This window comes from Nylanderia fulva, unplaced genomic scaffold (assembly GCF_048542155.1).
Source record: "Nylanderia fulva isolate GAGA-0341 unplaced genomic scaffold, ASM4854215v1 Scaffold49, whole genome shotgun sequence".
NCBI lineage: Eukaryota > Metazoa > Arthropoda > Insecta > Hymenoptera > Formicidae > Nylanderia > Nylanderia fulva.
Window position 1 is genome coordinate 279969 of NW_028190576.1, and position 12993 is coordinate 292961.

Genomic DNA, 12993 nt, shown 5'->3' on the forward strand with positions numbered 1-12993 from the left:
TTGACAAACGTTTTTCAAAAAAAATATATATAATACAGCCGTCATGCTGTATTGCAGGATTAGGAAATCGAAGCTCGGTTATGTTTTATGCATCTCTCATTGTCGATTCGCGAGAGAACGAAAAAACAAGGTGGCGGTCGAAAGTACTTTGGGCCAGCGCAAAGTTAACTCTCGTAGAGAGACCAAAGTTTTCTCTCTCTCTCGAGACAAGAAAAAAAAGAAGTCATCACTTCGTAGAAGTTATAGCCCAATCGGGAAACGAGGAAAATATGGAAATTCATGCGCGACGGACTCAACGGAGCGAAAGAGACAATGAAAAGCAGATGCTCTAGTTTATGAGACGCTGTAAGAGCGCGCTCCAAAAATTTTGATATCTATTTCTAATAACATAAAAAAGAAAAAAAATGTGCGCACTCTTGATAAGCATTGTTAGATTTGTATTTTTGTGTTTTAATTATAATAATTTTCTCACCGCACGATTCTGCCTTTCTATTAAAAATAAATTAGTATTTGGTATATTAATTTAATTCAATTTTGTTAAAATCGGCATAATAAATGCATGCTTTAAAATTTCGTTTAATAATAAAACATGACATATACAATGGAGATAAATTAACGAGAGGATGCAAATACATTACAGTGCCCCCGAGAATAAGAGATTCTGGCTTTACTGCTGATGCATAAGCGCGTTTTCAATTAATTTCACTGTTACGTTGAGCAAGAGGGACAGTTGCTACTGCGGGAAGTCTTTTTCTAGAACCGAGAAAATCGATTGTCTCGCACGCACGGTGGACGTAAAGGAAAACAATATCTCGGACAGACGCGAAGAAATAGCCATGAATCGTGTTTCAATTTCTCAAGACGAAGCTTCGCCTTCGAAAGATTTTGCAAGGATGCATGAAGCATCGTGTATTGTATGTCATCGCGAAAATGACATACAAGCGAGAACTTGGATGAAATTTATTGCCGGAGTGGGAGACGGGCTAGGCAGGAAGAAAAGCTCTCTCTGCCAATATATGAGAGCGTAAAGAGCGCAAATTTAATGGAAAATGCTAGGGTGGTACAAAAACTGTTATATACGCAGCGTATCAGAAATTGCAAATTTTCGACAAATTATATATATTTTTTAAATTGATTTTTCTGAAATTTAAACGCAAACGCACGCCACTTCTTACTGATTTATATATCAAATTTATTAAAATTAAAACTGTTATAATAAAATAATAATTATTTTATGAAGCGCTTTTGATTAAATTATTATTCTGACAGATTTATTGAAATATGTTTCAATATACAATATTAATTAATGCAGAATTTTATTTAATAAAAAACATTGCTGTTATTTGGATATTATTTTTGTAATATTATACACATCAACGTATGTAATAATCTATCATCTCTCTTTTTATGTATTCCACATTTTTTAATCGTACAAATAATCATTGTCAACAACTCTATTATAATATCAAGAAAATTATTAATTATTACTTTTTTAATCAAAAAGATGAGCAGTTTCTACTGTTTCTCTATTTATTTAATAAAAATGTCTATTGACGCTAAAATTAAAATATTTTAAATAATTCACGAAATAAACAGAAAAAACAAACAAATATATACAAAAATGCACAAAATAAATTTAATCTATATTAAATTTAGAATACATTTATAAATCACAAATATAAAATTCTGCAAATCAACTGACAGGATGACGGTCAAAGTTACGTAAAATTTTAATCGGATTATGGAAATAGCAGGCAAACGAAACAAGAAATGTTAGAGCAATGCGATTGTAGAAAAAGCGTCGCAACGTTTGAAAGTTAATTCAACAATGCACATTATTTTGTTTCGTCACGAAGGATATCGAAGGCCGAAGTTTCAATTTAAATGCTGAACAGAGCTCGCTCGGAATTTCCAGAAGAGCTCGCAGAATTACGCAGAGCATTAAATTATTTAATTCCAATAAGAAACGTCTCTCTTTCTCTTTCCCTCTCTCTTTTTCTCTTTCCTAGACAAGGTTCCTTTTTACAAAGGCAACTTGCTCGTCCACCTTCTCTGCCGAAGTCGTATAATTGTTAATTAACTAAAAGCATCGAAGGAGCCGTCATTAAAGAAAGTGACCTAAAAGACAAGCAAGAGCTAACGTGTATTTATGGAACGAAGTGTGTAAGAAACTCCAAATTGTTTAAAATAAAAGTTTCTGTCATGCATTCGCAATCGAGTTTTAAAAGTAAAAGTTTTTGTACATTAAATTAACTATTATTTAAAAAAGGAAACGCTATGTAAAGCCGAAATTAAAAATCGGCCAATATTAATTATTTTAGTGCAAACCTTTGCTTGCTGACATATTAGTGGAAAAAGCGTTGAAATGTATCGATGGATTAGAGATTGTGCATGTGTGCGCGTCTCATATATTAACGCTGTATTTATTATTGCATCCTGCACTATATGTCAACGAATATTCTCGTCCTCAACATAAATTATCGTCTCGACGTAAATTATTGTCCGGCTATTCGACAGACGGAGCACATTTTGAGACAAAAGCTCTTTCATCCCATTTCCTCTCCGTTTCACATTAGTGTTTGTGCCAATTGCGGCGCGTGCTCATTACTCAAAACAAATATGTACGTAGACGTGCGAATTCGCGGACAGCACTCGCGACAGCTCGCGCGAGAACAAAGGTCGTCCTTAATTCCGACTAAATGTCCCGTATGTTAGCGCATCTCCGCACACGTCGACATTCGGACCGCCGAAATGGCGTAAATTCATTAAGTCTAATCCGCGCTAGTCTAAACCACGCGCACAGTTGTCGCGTTCCCTCTTGTTGTCACACGCGGAAAATTTACATTTAACGACCGGCTTACACGATCGAAGATAGAACGGCGAAATTAACGTTTCGGAAGGTAAAGATTAAAAGAGAAACGGGAAAATACGAGCGTTTCGAAAACGCAATAATTAATAAACGAACACAGTTTGCGATATGACAAAACGCGCGCTAATAATTCTGACATATCAATCTCCCGATAATTGTAAAATTTGTCAGTATTTCCGTTCAATCGAAAATCGTACGAAATGCCGGCGATGGTGATAATCGAATTTCCGGCAAATCAGAACTTTCTTCTTAAAGAACGAAGCGTGTTGTTTAACGTCCAGAAAATTGCTTCTGTTCACGGCTCATTCGTCCGATTCAACTTTACACACACATATTCACATACGTACATACATTCAACAGCGTTACGGCATCACTCGATTAAACTAATCAACATAAAACCCGCATCGAGACGCTGCTCTCGTTACAAAATAAATATACAGCGCAAATTTTATCGCGCATAAAATAAAAGAGGTCACGTTCCAATCCCTTGACTATATGCACCTAGATAGAATGTCACTATTAACATATTAACACATCGGTAAGAATATCTAATCATTTTTATGCAATATGCATATTATAAATTTTTTTTATATTTTTGAAATAAAGCTTAAAAAAATAAAATTAGATGAATTTTACAATAAAGACTTTCTCGCGTTTAACGACGAATAAGAAAGTTCGAGAAGAGAAGAAAACAAAAATAACATTAAACATATTAACACATCGGTAAGAATATCTAATCATTTTTATGCAATATGCATATTATAAATTTTTTTTATATTTTTGAAGTAAAGCTTAAAAAAATAAAAGTAGATGAATTTTACAATAAAGACTTTCTCGCGTTTAACGACGAATAAGAAAGTTCGAGAAGAGAAGAAAACAAAAATAACATTAAACATATTAACACATCGGTAAGAATATCTAATCATTTTTATGCAATATGCATATTATAAATTTTTTTTATATTTTTGAAGTAAAGCTTAAAAAAATAAAAGTAGATGAATTTTACAATAAAGACTTTCTCGCGTTTAACGACGAATGAGAGAGTTCGATTAGAAAAAAAAAAAAAAAACAAAAATAAGAAGATCAAGATACAAGGTAAAGATGTGAAGGGATGAAGTAAAAGAGAGAGAATAGAGAGGGAGAATAAAAGGACAGAAACAAGAAGGACTAATTTCTCGGCGGTGCTGACCGTTAATCGCACCGGAATTAAGAGAACGAGGAGACAGCCGAGATAAAGGAAGCAAGCGAACATAAGGAGCCACGCAGACTCAAATACCACCTCCTTTTTAGGCCAACCCTCCGCGCTCTCGTTTCGTCTCGACTACCCCCTTCCGGCTTTATACGATCTTCTCTGATCCCCTTTCACCCTCTCTTCCCGCGATATTCTTTGAATTCACGTCGAGGAGAAATTTATACGAAAACTTGACAATGCTTTCGGTCTGCGGACCCGCCGCCTCTTAAGTCCTTTTCTCGCCTGCCTATCCGACGTGCTTCGGCGTTCACACACCACACACACACACACACACGTACACGTGCAAAGGGGTGGAAAGAGCGTCTTCAACTTATTGTTAGCGGAAAAGCTCGCGGATGATGTTTGGCGCGCGGCATCGACACGCGACCGCGACTATGAATTATATTCGTTTTATTGGAAGCTTTCCCTCTACATATTCCCAGTTTGATCCTCAACGCCGCAACGGCGCCCTATTACCGATGGTGAAACTTTTCAAAGGACTTTAAAGCTTAAAACTTATCATTCTCACAGTCGCGCGTCCCACTTGTCCGATTTCCGAAATTATGAACAACGAGATAAGCGTCTCTGCCCAAACTACCGCTTTTATCTCCCGTCGTCGTTATAGCGAGACGTAAAATTTAGCGCGGTTCAAGGAAGCTGGAAGGAAGACCCTGTTAGAGGAGAGTTTGGCGAGAAGCCTCGTTGCAAGACTCATTTAATGAGAATGCATTCTGTAGAGAGAACTCCAGGTCTCTCGGACAGCACAAGTTCTTGATCTAGCTTTCGCAAATATTTTTACTTGTTAGAAGTGGAAAAGAGTATCCCCCATCTCCACGTTGAATTATAATTTTCTTCGTCAGAGATCTACTTCTCACACTTCTTTATATTACGATTAATTTTATTATAAAAAAAAATTATAAGTATTATGATCTCTCTTCTTCTTTGAAAATAAAAATTAAAAATTAAAAAAAAATAAAATATATTTTCCTAATTTAAATGAATTATTCAGGTGTCAATACATGTTCAATATAATTGTTGTATCGACACATTTCAGAAGAATGCATGTCATAATTTGAATCACAACATTATATGCCGCCATTTTTACAATATTTTTCTATTATTAACTCATAAGAAACTTGTTCTAAACTTAGAAACGTTTATTAGACATATATTAAGAGTAAAAAATAAATAAATATAGATATGTGTGTGCGCGTGTTCGCGCATGATAATTTGATATAAAAGAGCAGCTCTTGAAATATGAGTTATTCATGTACGCCGATCGTATACTATTTCAAAGACTCGAGACGCAGGGAGCCGTTCGTCATCGATGGATCAAAGCTATAATGTCCTTTGCGACAGTTAATACGTTTACGAGCTTCTTAGTGCCATTAACCAGACCCGCGACGAAGTTCACCCCAAGGTTTCCCGGCACGTACCCAAAGAGCCAACTTACGAATCTCGCACTTCGCGTCTCCTCGAGAAGTCGAACTGGGACTTAATCGCGTAAGAACACGTAGGATGTGAAAGGATTTCTATTATAATGTTAGAGAGGTACAAAAATACAGAACGGAACACAAGTGCATATTTGGCAACATTTTATTTTTCAATTGCAAATATGGAGATCTCACGTTTTTTTTATTCTATTATCTATCACTTTTATTATTTTATCTAATTATTTTAAAAAAATGTAATTATCGTAAAAATATTGCCGAAAATGTCAAAAGTCCGGACATGAAGATATTAAAGAAAATCTTTTAAGAGAAGCAAGTAACGCTATTTCCCGAGTTTTCTACGGAAAAGATTAAAAATATATATATAATATATAATAGACTCACTTTTCTTCCCTTATCCTGCCGACAACCTTTGGTATTGACATATTAAATAACATTTTACTCTCTCTGAGAAATAAGTTGTAAAATCTTTAAGAATTTAAGAATAATGCAAAGTAAATTTTTCGAAATTATTTCCTTAATTTTGTACACTAATAAAAGAATTTTTATTCTAAGACAATACATATTTCTTCTAATCATTTTACGTATCGTTTCATTTTTAAACGCGTTCAATTAACGCGCTTAATTAATACGTTTATGCTCGCGGTAAAAACTTTTAGCGCGGTTATAAAAGTACGTCGAATTCGCTTTTTCGTTAAATTCCAGAGGAGCAGTGCTAAAAGGCAGTCGCCCATTATTACTATCACGAGCGACAATAATTATCTTAACGTTGCCAGAGCGTGGCAAAGTACAAATTAATTTGTCGGCAATTGCTTGCACGAGGAAAATCAAGAGTTCGAAATTACTCTCTTTATTATGTAATTTATTAAACAAAATTTTTAAAATAAATTGTCTTTTTATCACTAATGTTGCAAATTAAGTTCAATTTCATATTTTATATTTAATGAACCAAATAAAAATCGCATACGTTCAAAAAAAAAAATTTATATATATATATATATTGAAAGAGAAAAATAAAATTTAAAAAGAGCATATGCGTAATCACCATTGTATTATAAAATTCGCCAATCTTGATTTTAACAATAAATTATGAATAGGTATTGTCGCGAGAATAACTCCTCTTTTTGTCAGTTATATGCGCGAAAACGAAGCAAGCCCGTGGCTTTCAGTTTCATTACCTCCAGGCAACTATTAATTACCCGCAGTATCGACAATCGATTCTCACCGAGCGGAGTCGCGAACAAGAAAACGGAGAAACGGCTAGAAACGGGAATCGCGTGTTTTTTTTTTACCGTTTCGCGCTTCGACGATAATGCATACTGCCGTTTCTTTTGCGAATTGTCAGTAATGCCGACGATAACTTTCGCGGTTTAGCTCGCCGTAGAATTCGCCTCATCCGGTTTCATCCGGCGCTCGTCGTTCTCGTTCGAGTTTCTTCCTCCGCGTACGAGTATCTCAAAACTTCTTATCCTTTTTACATATCCACATTATTGTGCGCTATAAATATGCGAAACTCGGCACCGTCATGCGCAGAAAAAAAATATAAATATATCAGAATGATGTAAGTTTTATAGGAAAAGTAAATTCATATATGCAACATATGCTTCTCTCAAAATTTTTCTGTGTGTGTGAGACTACCTTTGCAGTTATATTTCTTAATTGCTTTCTTAGTTATTTTTTTAATTTAACCTATGATAACGAAACATTAGTTTTCTACCTTCGATTATAATTGTTTGCTTTTATCTTGTATTACGTTAAATGTTTTACAGTTTACAATTTTTATGGTTTCTTTAAACGAGTAATTAAAGTAGTAATTAATACAACAGTTTACAATTTTTATGGTTTCTTTAAATGATTAATTAAAGTAGTAATTATATACGAGAAAAATGTTGAAAAATTACATTTTACTAGAGTAATTGCAAAGTTGAAAAAACTTTGTATTGTTTCTCTTATTGTGTATAACATCTATCATATCGAAGAGAATTGTGATTTTATTTGATTTACTGTATCGTAAAACCGCACGAAATCTGATGAGTATCACGAAGGGATACACACGAGAGTTGTGACTTGGTGAGTTGTTTATGACAACTGTAGAAACTAAGAAAATTCCCAAAGGCTTGCCAAGTACCCCTGTGTCTTTCGGTCGCGCAACTACTACTTCTCTATATATACACGCGGCAAATCTTACGTACACGGGCGTTAACGTGTTTTATGGTGGTCGAAAGGAGGGCGAACAAAAGTTTGCCGAGTTGCCTGCAGAGCGTCGCAATGACGTCGCGAAGGAGCTCTCGTTCCTTTCAACCCTCCTTCTGTGAGGAAGGGTGGTTGCACTTCCATCCGCGTTGGCTGTAATTTTCCGCGGACAGGTTGCAGCCACCATACCGTTCGTTTCCGCTACATGCACTACTAGCGTAATGCACTTTCTAAGAGACGCTTAAATAGTCGTTAACACACACGATTGTCTAACTGCACCCGAATGTGTTCACCTGCATCGAAAAGTCTTATATATGTGTACGAAACAAGAAGATTTACGTCCCTGTTAATTACAAAACTCATATTAGCAACATTTGAAATGTGGCCTAGAACAACGTTGCACATGTCAAAGCAAGAAAATCTACAAGAAACGATTTGCCGCAAAAAAATGTGAAAGAAACGAATGAAAATATAATGTAAAAAATTTTCCACATCAAATATATTTTTAAAAATATAAATTCAAATATAGATTCGCGTATTAATTAACTTTGTGAAAAAATAATATGTCTTTGACATATTACAAGATATCAATTTGTTACTGTGATACAAAAAAAATGAAGTTTTTATAACTATAAAGTTATTTGCTTCTGCAATTGATATATTTTTTTATATGTATATTTAATCAAAATGTTTTACAATATATTCGATTGCTCTGTTCTATTGTAGTAGTTTTTTTAATTTTATTGTAATAGTGTGTGTTCAATTTTAGTGTTGTTCAGAAAAAAGATTAATTTTCCGTCGCTTACAACGTACGAAATTACAGTTGAGTAATTATTTATTTCTATAAGCGTACGCGCGGCCACTGGACAGCAGCGTGTAATCTCTGCGGCAGCTATTAACCAAATTAATTAATTCACCAAGCAAATATCTCGAACGTGTGTACGATATACTAAATTGATCCAAAAGCTCTCTTTGCTCCATGAATCGAGCTCTGTTGAACAAATTTGGTCTCCATATATACTATTCGCGCGTAAGTCTACGAGAAAATAAAAAGAATCAAATAACGTAACTGTACTAATTAAAGCTAAAATAAAGTTTAATTTTAAAATAATTATACTATACGAAAAGATAATAACAATTATTAAATTATTAAAGCAGTGAAATAAAAAATTTCGGTATCGAAGCTATATGCTAACAATTAAATTCCTAGATATAAAGAAAAACTAAACGTATATAAATTTGAGCAATTTTTTAAAACAATTTGCTAGCACAAATTAAAACACGGATATGTCTTAGTATATTTATCATATTGTTATTAAGATATTCAATTTCTAATTTGTCGATTATTGAATTATAACAATGATCTCGACGAGATTAATAATTTTGATCGAAACCGTTAAAAAATAAAGAACAAATTTTGATTCATTTACGATATGGATTCTTTTTTCAGACCACGTGCCTAACAGAACTGCCAGATGTGGCGCCATGCAACGGCACCGTGCGGCTGCCGCCGCCGTGCGAGGATTCGCCCAGCAGCGGCAGCAGCAAGGACCGCAGAGACGAGAGTCCTCGCAGGAGATGTCGGCTGTTGGCGCCTGTCCTGTTCTTAGTGGCCGTCCTGCTCCTCGGAGGCCTCTGTCTGCCGTTTCTACTTCAATCCGCGCCTGCCACGCACCAGCAGAGGCTGGACGTGATCAGGAGGATCCTCACTGAAGTGCCTCTGATCGACGGGTGAGCTTTTGTTTTTCGATTGACGATAGAAATTTGCATTAATGGTAAAAGGAAACAAATTTTGATCTATATAAATAAATATATCGAAAAGATATAAATTATTTTAAATTTCCTAATTATATAGTTTCGTAGAATTTTCCAAAACACATGTCATTTTTTAGAATTGTTCATTGTTCCAAAATCTTGTATATATAGCGTAATGATAATTTTCTCTTTCTTTCTTTAGATGTAAAATTGATTAGTTTCGATTTAATGTTTGCTCGTCTTCAGTTACACATACCAATACATTACAATTTGCAAATTATGTTCAAATAGATATACATACATATATAAAGCAATAATATATACTGCATATATATAATATATTTCGCGAACTATTCAGATTATACACTAATATAATAATATATTAGCATATATAATATTTTATAACCACGATATTTGAATAAAAAATCATAATTTGAAATACGTAACATAAATTCAAAAGTTAATAAAAAATTTCGCTCGTAAAATACTGTAATACTGCTTTATATAACTCGCATCTGAATTTTGCAGGCACAACGATTTGCCCTGGAACGTCAGAAAGTTCGTACACAATCAACTTGGCGAGGTCAACCTGAGCAGCGACCTCGGCAGGGTCGACCCTTGGGCCAGATCAGACTGGAGTCACACGGACATCCCTAGATTACGCGCTGGCCTCGTTGGTGCACAGGTAAACCCAACATGGCATTCATTAAACTTTTCCAACCTTTCTCTTCGTCGGTCAACTACTTTCATTTCACTTTTCTACCGAAAGTGTACCTATTAGTACACCTGCACCTATTATAACATTTATATTTATTCAGACATTTTTTAAGTTGATTTATATTATCTATGATATTGTTATTGATATTCTTACATTATCTACGTTCGTAAAACAAATTAAAAAAAGCCATTTTGTCGAAAATCAATTTAAATTTTAATAAAATGAGTATCGCTCAAATATTAATTTATCACACTGGGACAATAGAATAAAAATAAAACTAAAATGATTCTCCCTTCTAATTTCATTGACAAATCAGAATAGACTTTTTCATGGAATATCATTGGAAAAATCGTTTGATCTACATAGACTTTGATTCTTCGCGCGCGCATATATACGTGTGTGATTATGGCAATGTTAAGAAAGTCAACAACGACGGTTTGATGTACACAAGTTTCTAAGCAGAAACCGAAACTATTCGGTACAGCGAGTTTACGCTCGTGACTGCTCTAAAGGTGATCCAACTGCTTGGCAATTAGATACGAGCAGGAAGCAATCCAACTTGAGACAAAGACGGTCGCCGCGGCATATGGCATATCTCATCTACAGCGAAGCAATTTCATCGATAACGAAGAGACCCGTCATTAATGTAGAAACGTATCCCCAATCAGAGCAGCATGCAAAAGCCGCCAATTATCGAAACATATTATATATACAAACAGAGTCACTACGCGCGCCAGTGGGGAATATTCGCGTTGTTGCTAAAACGGCTATGCAGTACGTAAACAATTCCAATTCATTATCAGTTTCATCTGTATCTATCCATTGTAACGAATCACCATTGATCGGTATATCCCGCGTCTGTAATTCTAGTCGACTACGCGCCAATCCAATCAGATCGTGCCAAACGGTGTGTCGAAATGCCTTCCTACGATGATTTGCATGCACACGATAAAACAGAAAATTTACTCGCTCGTAATGCCACTTGGAGTGGCTGATCAGAGGCTAACTAATGGCTTTGCGTGGATCGCCGTCGAAAACCGCCAAACGGTCCGGTCAGTCGGTCGTAGGCTCTCCCGATTTGTCGTGATAATTGTGGACGAATAGGGTATCATTAACAGTCAATTAACTCGCGTATCCTCAATTTGCTATCGACAATTGTCGATGAAACACGAGAACACGTTCGATTGAGCATGAATTCTTAACGAATCGAGAATTGTCAAGTCGATCAGCTGATTCTTTTGAAATCGCCAGACCGTCAACACGGCACGATCGATCGCACACTTTGCCGTAAAAAGCTTCGTGCGATCACACGCGTGCGACGTTTTATATATATATATATTATATATATATATATATATATATATATATATATATATATATATATATATATATATATATATTAAGACCTCTCGATAAATCCGAAACTCTCAGCATCTGGCCTCACGTCGTTGCTCTCAATCGCCGGTCTTGTATCTCGATAAGTTACGATCATTGAAACGGGTCAACAAGTGAGCACTAACTCTTATCGGAACCAGGAATCCCGCCTGTTCGATCCCGCCGTCTCTTGCCATCTTGTCGAGATATTGGCAATCGACAAAGACAGAAAAAGGGAGGACCATCTATCCACCTCAAATCTTCATCGCTGCGTCTACGAAATGTCCCAAAAAAATATATATCGAGCTCGATTTTTAGGAAATATTTCATCTAAAATTCATGTATATGTGTGTGCGTAATTAATTTCTATGATTTTTTAATTGTTAAATTTAATTCTAAGTTTAATTTTATCAAAAGAGATTGTAAAGTAAAACGTAATAGCTTCCTTCTTTTTGATTTTCGGAAAATCGATATTGATGATTTATTGAATGATATATAATTTAAAAAAACGACGTGAATCTGACAGAAACTATTCTATATGTACATGTAGCAATTATATATATGCCAATCCTACTCTGCCGATGTAAACTTTGTCGTTGCGGTATTTTTATTCGACGGCAGAAAATGAATTTCTTTGATCTCCGGAAACTACTCATTGTCAGTTTTTAATCCAATTCGGCGGTCAATTTTTTTTCAATCTTTGAAATCTGCAATTAACTGATAAAGACTGCCCGAAACCGTGCTGTAACGTCGAGAGTGAAAAAGAAACCAACTGTCAAAAACAATATCATCTTCATTTCCCACGTAATTCTTCACGTGGAAGACATGTCATCTTCCATGTAATTCTGTTGGTCTGTTGGAGTCGAAAAGATCATGCTTTCAGTGTGTTATCAAATTCCACGTTTTCAATTTAGTTGATACTAAAAATCAATAGTTGAAATAACGCATTATAATGTTAATTGTAGATCCGACAACACATTACATATATTTTATTATTATATATTAGCAATTATTTTTTTCATCTTGCACCTCAATCGTAATCACGAAAAAAATTTAGATAAATTTATAATAAATACCTATATAATACATTTATAAAATTTCATTTAGTTTCATATATACAATTATGTAATTTTGAAGTTCTGCAAATTGGTCATCGGTTATTGAATTTTATAAATTGTATTAAAATAACAGAAAGTTAATTAGAACGCATATTCTACTACAGCATATATTCTACTTTAATATTAGCATAGTGTGTTTTTATTATAAAAAAGGTAAACATTTATGTATTATTATTAATAGCAGATAATCTGATCCCTAGAATAATTATATGCAATTTTCTGCTTTGAATCTGCTTTGATGCGAAAAAATTAGATTTTTCTCTTTATTATATTGACTAAAAATA

The 12993-nt window shown here is 34.5% G+C and overlaps 1 protein-coding gene across 5 annotated transcripts in view; it reads left to right on the forward strand.

Moving 5' to 3' along the window:
• LOC114940105 (dipeptidase 1) overlaps nt 1-12993 on the forward strand; it is a 128236-nt gene that overhangs the window by 68067 nt on the left and 47176 nt on the right. For all 5 annotated transcript variants that reach the window (XM_029314615.2, XM_029314617.2, XM_029314618.2 and 2 more), the window contains exons 4-5: nt 9195-9475; nt 10028-10184. In XM_029314615.2, coding sequence (XP_029170448.1) covers nt 9195-9475; nt 10028-10184 — 438 coding nt within the window. The remainder of the gene's footprint in view (nt 1-9194; nt 9476-10027; nt 10185-12993) is intronic.